This window comes from Dioscorea cayenensis, chromosome 26 (genome assembly GCF_009730915.1).
Source record: "Dioscorea cayenensis subsp. rotundata cultivar TDr96_F1 chromosome 26, TDr96_F1_v2_PseudoChromosome.rev07_lg8_w22 25.fasta, whole genome shotgun sequence".
NCBI classification, from domain to species: domain Eukaryota; kingdom Viridiplantae; phylum Streptophyta; class Magnoliopsida; order Dioscoreales; family Dioscoreaceae; genus Dioscorea; species Dioscorea cayenensis.
In genome coordinates this window covers 753,802-763,858 of record NC_052496.1, presented here as the reverse complement: position 1 = coordinate 763,858, position 10,057 = coordinate 753,802, and the positions used below count along the sequence as shown (strand labels likewise).

General features: G+C 29.6%; 1 protein-coding gene across 1 annotated transcript; it reads left to right on the top strand.

Annotated features, from left to right (window-relative positions):
- Nucleotides 1–3,687: 3,687 nt before the first annotated feature.
- On the top strand, nucleotides 3,688–9,362 carry LOC120253206 (cytochrome P450 CYP72A219-like). Its single transcript, XM_039261531.1, has 5 exons — nucleotides 3,688–3,861; nucleotides 4,234–4,445; nucleotides 8,272–8,307; nucleotides 8,444–8,834; nucleotides 8,937–9,362. The coding sequence occupies exons 1-5, from the start codon at nucleotides 3,688–3,690 to the stop codon at nucleotides 9,360–9,362; spliced, it is 1,239 nt and encodes a 412-aa protein (XP_039117465.1).
- Nucleotides 9,363–10,057: the final 695 nt, after the last annotated feature.

Genomic DNA, 10,057 nt, shown 5'->3' with positions numbered 1-10,057 from the left:
TTGATATGACTATGTGGGTATAGAAGTTTAATTTGTGTGTTTGAATTTTATTATATTTTGATTATCTTGGTTAATGCATGTACTTTTAAGAGCTTATAAAGGTATATTACTCTACTTTCCTTTAACTAAGATTTATTTGAGGGCATTTTTATGAGGAAATGAATTTATCATTAATTTTTCATTTTTAGATAAATGGGAAAGGCGTAAGCGGTTCTGAATATCACTGAAGGCAAATCGCACTCGACTTCTCAACAACAATCCGAGATCGGCCTCATTATCACGAACAACAATGCGTGTTTTTAGGGCCGAGCTTTTCACCAAATGAACCTCGACAACAATTTGAACAACCATCAATTTCATGTATAAATTCTAAATGCATTAGTTAATGTATTTTCACTTATTTATATTTAACTATGACTTAAATTTTTGTGTTACTCTTTTATGTAGCCGGTAATGCTAAGCCAGTTCGAGGTCCCTACGTATGGGTGATATTTGGGATTTGAATAATGAAAGAACGAGTTTGTTGTCAAGTTAAGCGATCACCGTATACCAATTGGAGAAGAAGCTACTAAATTAACTTTCGATTTATCGGTAGTATGATGCGAATGCCTAACTTTGCACCCTATTACTTACACAACTTGGCATGAGTTCCCGATTCTACAAAAGGAAGAAATATGGAAAGTAATCAGGTATTAAATCTTATTATGTTCAAGATATAATTTACTTCAATATATTAGCATTCAACTAATACTCTTATTTTTCTTAAAATTTTTAGACCAAATTCACATTTGAGTTGTAGCATTCATAGGGAAAAATGATGAGTCTTTAAATGAAAATACAACTCAAATGGTTAAGAGTTGGATAGATTAATGAGAATGTGAGTACTAAGTGGAGCAATTGAAGAATTTTTGAAGTCCAAATATTATGATGAACACAAAGGCGAGTGGAAAATGGCCTCAAAGATTGATGATCCTCGAGTAGACAAACAACAATTTTTGGTAATTGCTACTTATTGGTTGGCCCGACAAAGCGAAGGCTATATCTATATATTTCACATTATATACCATTTATATTGGTTTGATAATCAAAACATAATTATACATTATGTTATATTCTATATACTCAAAAATTGTATAGGAACAAAGTGAGACAAATAGAACAAATCGTTCAAAATCGATGAACATGTGTGGGAACAAGATCATTTCTACTATTATTCAAAGCGTGGTATAAATTTACAATTTTTATTGAATTTTTGACTAATGTTATGGGTTTTGGGGAAATTGAGTTTGTTATATCTACTAAATAAAAGTAATTTTTGTAGAGCGAAGAATCTAATGGAATTCCACCATCACGTGCCGAAATGTATATACTTGCACTGTACTCGTGAAGATGGAAGTGTTGTGAATGAAAAAGCGACATTGTGGTATTTATTTAACTTCATGCTTTTTTAATTAATGGTTGTGTTTTTCTAATAACTTGACACTTACACTAAATTCAATAGTTTGTAGAATTATGGATGACAAGGAAATAGAGGTTCTAGTATTTTTTGATTTTATGCTTTTGATTTATATTGTAGGAACTTATGAAGAGAAAGGATTATGTGAAAGTAATTCACAAGATCCTAAAAAGGTGTTCATGGGAGAAAATGATGTGTATTCATAGTTAAAGGACCGGAGAAAGAGGCGTGATTCGTTGTATGGGAACAATTTCTACTTCATCAAGCAAAGTCTGGTCCTTCATGTTCTCAAATCATATATCGTAATAGTACAAGATTTGAAGGCTGAGGTTCAAGGATTGAAGGAAGCTTTTAACTACTTTGTGATTTCATTATTTCAAAAACAATTTGCTAATGAGAACATGGAGGTCCTAAATCTATGTGACTCATATAGTCAATGGAGAGGTATGTGATACTATGTATATTTAGCTACTATATATATATATTAGAGTAGCAAATTTGTTGTTAGTCTATAGTCACACTATGGATTAAATATATTTATTTTCCTTATTAGCACATATAATAATCTTTTGTTTTGATTGTTGTATATTTAATTATTTTAATTTTGTTTGTTGTAGGATTTTTGATGGTATTGTTTAGTAATTTTTAATAGTCTTTGATATTTATCATTGTTTTTAAATACATTTATTTTCCTTATTGTCATATATAAGTTTTGTTCATTTTTGTTTTGATGGTTGCATATTTAATTATTTTATTTTGGTTTGTTGTAGGATTTTGATGTTATTGTTGGTAATTTTTTAATGGTCTTTGATATATATCATTGTTTTTAATCTTTACAAGTTATTACTAGTTTGCAAATCCTTTTAGCTATTGTTGTGTAAACAATTTTTAACTTCTATTTTATATAATTTGTAGGAATATGATGCTTCTAGTGCTCAACAAAGCGCCCCGGCGTGGGAATAATCATTCTCATGAATCAAGTCATCAAGTAAATCCAAAATGCATCAAGTAAGCTTTTATTGTCTCCAAATGAAAAAGAAGGCATGACATGTTGTATATTATTTTACTTATAGTTTTTTATATTATTCAACTTATTATTTTAAGTTTTTATATTAGTATTTTATTGTTACATACATCTTATTAATTGTAATTTTTTTTAAAATGGTTCTTGTAGATGATGATCCGTTTAGAAGATGACATCACGGTTCTACTTAGGAAAAATTCTTGTTGCTTTTATTGGGTTGTTAGACATGAAATGAAAGTAGTTTATTTTTGTTAGATTTAAAATTGAGGAAAGAACTCTTGGTTGTCAAGATTGAATGGTGATTTATTTTTGGACATATACCTTATAAATATATGTTTGTGGTGATGTAATAGTTTTTCTTTTTTATTTTTAGTGAAATGTTTTTTGTTTTTAATGCCATTGATTGTTTTAATGTATTGTAAATTAATTTAATTGTGTATGAGTTATTAAACTATTCTAATATATTTCCGAGGATAACAATAATAGTTTTATTGACAAATTAATTATTAATATAAAAATTTTTACCCGAGCGGTATCAGTCGTTGCTAAAAGCTAAACATGTCTTTTGAATATACATCTATAACAGCGGATGTTGTGATCATTGATAAATCAAATGGATTTATTCAACAAATATTGTAACTAGATTGGTATAGGGTCTTTGCTTGTAGAGATTTTTTATTGACGGTAAAAATGTTGGAATATATACATTTTATCATTGGTATAAGGTAAATAAATATGAGATGTTTTACCAACGGTGAGATTAATAGTTATAGTTATATTCCGTTGGTAAATCCATGAACTTTTCAATAGAAGCTATAACCGTTGGTATAGATGTATGTGACAAGACTTTTACTAATTGTAAAAATTGTTGGAATAAGTGTTTTTATTGTTGGTATAGGATAAGTAATTTGATGTGCTATCTCCAGCAGTATAACCAATAGTTACATTCGTATTAGTTGGTAAAACTAATAAATCTATTCCAACAAGCTATATCCGTTGGTATAGGTCTATACCTACAAGGCTTTTACCGACGGTAAAATAAGTGTTGGAATAGCTATTTTTACTGTCGGTATAGGGTTTTGGGACCTTTACCAACAGATTTTTGACTTTTACCAACGTCTTTTACACCGTCACTATATGGCAATTTATTTGTAGTGCAGGTAAAATATCTTTCACTTGGTTCGGACCTCATCCAAGAGTGAGCTTGATGGATCCAAGATTAATCAAAGAAGTTTTGATGAACAAATTTGGACATTTTGTGAAACCAAAAGTAAATCCTCTTGCAAAAATTATATTTGTAGGTCTTCTAAGCTATGATGGCCAAAAATGGGTCAAACACAGACGAATTATCAATCCTGCCTTCCATCTTGAGAAGCTGAAGGTAAATTCATATATTTCAAGAAATAAAGAATTCACATAATTATTGTGAATTTTTTTTATTTTTTATTTTTTAAATAAAATAGATAAATTATAAATTTATTAGAGAAACCAAAACTGTCAATAACAAACAAACAAACAAAACAACAAAACAGAAACAATCCACAACAGACAAAAGAACTAATAGAGAAAAAAGACACTACACCAGCGGTGTGACAGTTCACTTTATTTTTTATTTTTAATAAAATAAATAAACTTTGGTGTTTTTTTTTTTTTAATAAAAAGAGCTTTCTTTATATGGTTATCAAAAAGAAACGGACTGCTCTCATTTTTAACCATTAAAAAATAAATAAATAAATAAATTTCTGGTTTGCAGCTGATGGTGCCAGCATTCTCTACATCATTGGATGAGCTAATTAGAAGATGGGACAAGATGATCCCTGATGAAGGCTCTTTAGAATTAGACGTGTTTCCAGAACTTCAAAATCTCACAAAAGATGTCATTTCCAGGACTGCATTTGGTAGCAACTATGAAGAAGGAAGAAAAATATTCCAATTCCTAACAGAGCAAACCCAGCTTTTTCTTCAGGCACTACAACAAATTTGATGATTAGTGGCGATTTTCTATATGACGTATTTTTCATATGTCACTAAAAGAGCATATAATGTGACAAAAATCAAATATAGTCACTTAATTCCACTAGCTGAATATTAGTACATGACAATGCTTGATAATATCACATAGAAGCGTCACACAATGTGTGGCGCCAAATTTCTCCACTTCAGCGGAGATGGAGGGAAAACATTTTAGTAACACTAATAATATACTAGTAACGCTCTCATTTTGTCATCAATCTTTTGCAATTTTTGTGACGATTATAAAGCACAATTTTTTTAAAACAATTTTTGACATTATGTCACTAATACCATTGTATATTATTTGTGACCATTTGGTTTTTGTCATGTATGTTTTTAATTATTTCGTGACATGTATGTATGTCACTAAAAATATAAATATTTGTGATAGTCTCATTGTGTCACCTATATATATATATATATATATATATATATATATATATATATATATATATATATATATATATATATAGCATTAATGGAATGAATTACAAAATGTCACATTTGTTTAATTTGTGCATGACATAAAGTTTTTCCTCATAAGCGAGATATCATTTTTATTCTAATGTGAGCATTTATTGTTGGGATACCTTGAATTATTTCTTTGTGCTTTGCTTTGAATTATGACCTAAATCAAAAATTTTTAGGAGAACGATGGATTAAAGGGTGAGTACAAATTAACCCTTTTTATTTATTATTTAAAAAGCAATCCAAACCAGATTTCTTGGGGGTTGTATTATTTATTTTTGAGCTTTAAGGTCTCTTGTGCTTGTTGCATCGGGTTTTTCTCAAGAAAAGAATAAAAGTAAATTTTGCCCCTCTACATGTGGATGCAAGTCACATTGACCGGAGCACGTGAATTTTTGTATGGTTTTGGCAAAGATGGAAAGAGGGGGTCAAGAGTGTGTTTGAGCATCCCATTATCTCACAAGTTGGGTGTTCCACTTTCCCCATCCCCTTCCCCTCTTTTTCCCCCCTTTTTTTTTAAAAAAGTCAAGTTTCACTGAGGGTACAATACCCTCAATTTATTTTTTTCGAAAATGTTAAATGTTTTTATAAATTAATGCATATAATTTAAAATTTTATATTTTTAACAAAAATATTTTGGAAAATATATTATTACATCCTTTTTTTTTTGCAAATTTACTTTTGTAGTATAAAAAATTTTATTTTTAGAAAAAATAATATTTATAAACATATATTATCTCAAAAAAATTTATATTTTGCAAATTAGTATATAAAATATTAAAAATTATATTTTTAGGAAAATATTTGTTGATAGTTGAGTCTCCCTAAAAAATTCAACCAAGTCACTGGTTCACCAACCCAACTGCTTAGGTCAACGATTCGCTCTAGGGTTATTCCAAATCAGGTTTTCTAGTCGAACAAGATCGGTCTTAAAATCAATTACGAGTCAACAAGGTTAGACTAACAAGTTTGGTCCGAGTTTGAAAATCTCGGGAAATAATACTTAAAAAAATAATACTTGAAATTTTTCTCATTATATTTATTTTTATTTTGTTTTATATTTGTATGTTTAGTGGAATATGATTAAATTATTATAATGTTATAAAATTTAATTTGAGATTTATATTAAAATTTATAGTTGATTTAAAACAATCAAATGTTATAAATAATCTAAATCATTTAATATGACAATTATAAAAATATAATAATTTATCTTACAAATTATAAATATAATAGGATGCTAATGAAAAACAATTTGGATAAATTAATTAATTAATTAACTCACTAACTTATGTAAATCATTTAACCCATTATCTTGTATAAATTACTTTGTTAGATATAACTTATTTATTAGAATATATAAATTAAGATAAATAATGTTAAACTAATAACCAACATTGTAGATCCAATAACAAGTAATATATAAACTATAAATTTTAAATTTTAGCAAAGTATAAATTTGTTAACCCCAATGTTCAAAAGATTGATTAAAATGCATATTTTCTCCCTTTTTGCCAAAAACGGTAGCTAAAATTAAGTACAATTAAGATCCAAAAAATTTGTATCAATTAAAATTTACCTTTTTGGCTCCTCCAACTTTCACCAAATCTCTTCAAATCTCTACTTAATTTTACTATTTTCTTCACACCCCGCCAAAAAATAGTTTTTAAAAATTTGTACCAATTAGGAGCAATCACTCTCTCTTCCAAATTTCACCAAATCTTCTCACAACTCATTAAAGAAAACCTTTGTCTCCATTGTTCATCTTCTTGATTTACTATCCGAGTGAGAAATAATATATAAATTTCTTCTAAGACGACCATTAGGCTTCTTCACACAAAGAAGACAAGGTATGTATAAAATATATCATTTTGATTTAGAAAAAATATATATTGCATGTTTTAGGTGAATTTAATTTTTGTATTTTTAATCACGATTGCTTTATTTTATTATTGAATCAATTGAGTAAAACATTCTCTGTTTGGATATATATAATTTTATTTTATTATTATATTAAATTAGTTATTTGAATGTAAATAATGACCCAAGCTATGATTGATTATGAAATACACATGCCTATGCCATAATTTTTGGGTAATAGTATGTTTTAGTTTTATTTTACATTGCAATGTCATTTTTTTAAATTTACTTATCACGACATTTATTTTACTTTTTATCAATTATTTATTTGTTTTTATTGAATATTTATTACAGTTTCAAGTGAGCCGGGTTCTTCATCAACTGAATCTTTGTCATAAGAAGAATCAGATTGAAAGCTAGCGAATAAGCTGCAACATATGTCAACTAGCTTGGTTTTTTTTTTTGAAAAAAAATTTAAATTTATCAAGATGTAAGGATATTTTATATTTTTCAGGATCACTTTTCCATTTAGATACTTTATGTTTGAAATCTAAGTGTGGAAATTGTATTGAATTCATTTTATTATGTGTTCTTTTATATTATGATATAAAATATTATATATTTTAACAAATGACCTGATGAAAAAATGATATTAAAATATTCATGACGAATGGTAAATGGGTCACAAAATAATTATGTCATATTTTCATTTAGCAAACATCACGAAATGTTAAATATTAATAAATATTTGGTGAGTCTATAAATGCCACCTATTTGAGTGACAAATATATTAATGTTACGATCAATTTCACATTTAGAATATTTTATGACATTATTTTCTGAAAATCAGTGGCAAAAAATTACACCACCATTTCATGTGACGTTCATGTTTTTGTCATAAATAGATGCACATTTACCTCGTATTTCTTGACGATATAAGTTATCTAGTGACATTATTTTAAAATAATCGGTGACAAAAAAAATTATGTCACTAATTTGGGTGACAACCATCTTTTCGTCATGAATTGTTGAATATTTTCTCATATTGTGTGACAATTCATGACAACTTGCGACGTTGTTTATTTAATAATAGGTGACAAAATATACGTCATCTATTAGTGTGACAAGATAAATTTTGTCATTAATAGTTGAATATTCAACTCATATTTTATGACGATCAATGATTTTTTGTGACATCTTATAATATGTTTTATGACAAAAATAAATGTCACAAAAACATAGCTATAATGTGACATTTGTATATGTCGTCACGTAAATTTTAGCATTTGGTAACGACAATGTGCATATCGTCATAGTATATCTTTAGCTACGGTGCAAAGGTGACGATCGTTGTGACGGGGTGTTTAATGTCATCAAATATTATACATGACGAGAATTTCTCATTTTGTGACACTAAATGGTGCGCCATTAATCATCAAATTTGTTGTAGTGAGGCTATTCAAAGTGTTTATATCCCTGGTTATCAGTACGCGCGCCATCTTTCAATTACTATTTCTTATTTTTATCTGACTTCCTGATTGTTTTTCTTTATATATATATATATATATATATATTTTTTTTTTTTTCTTCATTCAATGAGAGACTTGGTCTAATTTAATCAGGTTTCTGCCCACACCAATGAATATGAGAAGAAGCCAAATTGACAAAGAGATGGAAAGAATACTTAGAGGCATGATTGAGAAGAGAGAGAAGGCCATGAGAATGGGGAAAGGTAGCAAGAATGACCTTCTGGGTATATTATTGGAGTCCAATATGAAAGTGGGCGGAGAAGAGCATGGCAAGTCCAAAGAAGGAGGGATGACTACTCAGGATGTGATTGAAGAGTGCAAACTGTTCTACTTTTCAGGGCAAGAGACTACTTCAGCTCTGCTCACATGGACAATGATTTTGTTGAGCATGTATCCAAACTGGCAGGCTAAGGCAAGAGAAGAGGTTCTTCAAGTGTTTGGGAAGAACACACCTGACATGGATGGATTGAGCCGCTTAAAGATTGTAACTACTAAAAATTTTCTTTCTTTCAATTTTTTTTTTTAAGTTGTTCAACCAGTCATTTCATGATCCTCATAATGTTAATTTGTTAATTAACACGTACAGGTGACCATGATTCTGTATGAAGTTCTCAGATTATACCCACCATTGGCTTTCCTGAACAGAAGACCGTATAAAACAATGGAAATTGGTGGGATTAGTTACCCTCCAGGAGTGCTTCTCATGCTGCCTATACTCTTAATTCACCATGACACTGAATTGTGGGGAGAAGATGCTAAAGAATTCAAGCCAGAGAGGTTTGCAGAAGGGATATCAAAAGCTTCAAAAGTTGCAGGTGCTTTCTTTCCATTTAGTGTTGGTCCTCGTGTATGCATTGGCCAGAACTTTGCACTGATTCAAGCTAAGATGGGACTTAGCATGATACTCCAGCATTTCTCGTTTGTGCTCTCACCTTCCTACATCCATGCACCATGCACTGTTGTAACTCTCCAACCACAGCATGGAGCTCAGCTCAAGCTGCATAAATTCTAATTTATCATCTTATTATGTGATTTAGTCGTATATATCTATTATTATGTATAATACTGTGTCTTTGTGATTTGAATGAACTGAAATAAAGCTGTGTTTTATTTTATGAAATATTTGACATGAAAAAAAAATAATCGTATTTTCAATTAATTTTTTTTTTTTTGAATAAGGTGGATAAACCACTAATTTATTAAAAAAAGAAATACAGGGAAGTACAAGGTACAATAGTAGCAGCGAGAAAAAAAGCTAGAAAGATATAAAACTGTAAACCTCACCAGAGATGAGGAGAACAGAGAGCAGAGGGAACATGAAAAACACACAATAAAAGGGAAAAATCTGGAGCCGGCGAAGTCAATCATCTGAAGACATAGGCCTGTCCAGAAACTGATGTAACAGATTACTCCTGGTTTCGGCTGGGCGCCAGCTCGCTGGAGAAGTCGGTGGATCTGGAGCTTAGGAAGCTTAAGGAGCGCTTGATCTTCTGAATGTCCTCTGAAGCTTCCTGCAGATGAGATTCCGAGTCTGCAGATAACCAAGTAAGAACCAAGTTAGCTGTTTTGTATAAGATAGAAGAAATAGTAGAACAACTATGATTAAAAATACGATTGTTGCGTTCCAGCCAAATAAACCAGAAAATGGCTCTGGTACAAAGATCCCAGAGATTTCTAGTGGAGGGATTCAAAGAGGGAATCCAGTTG

Coding starts and splice junctions, on each gene's coding strand:
- LOC120253206 (XM_039261531.1), top strand. CDS start 3,688: ATGGATCCAAGATTAATCAAAGAAGTTTTGATGAACAAATTTGGACAT. Junction 3,862..4,233: donor TCCATCTTGAGAAGCTGAAG/GTAAATTCATAT, acceptor TCTGGTTTGCAG/CTGATGGTGCCAGCATTCTC. Junction 8,835..8,936: donor GATTGAGCCGCTTAAAGATT/GTAACTACTAAA, acceptor TAACACGTACAG/GTGACCATGATTCTGTATGA.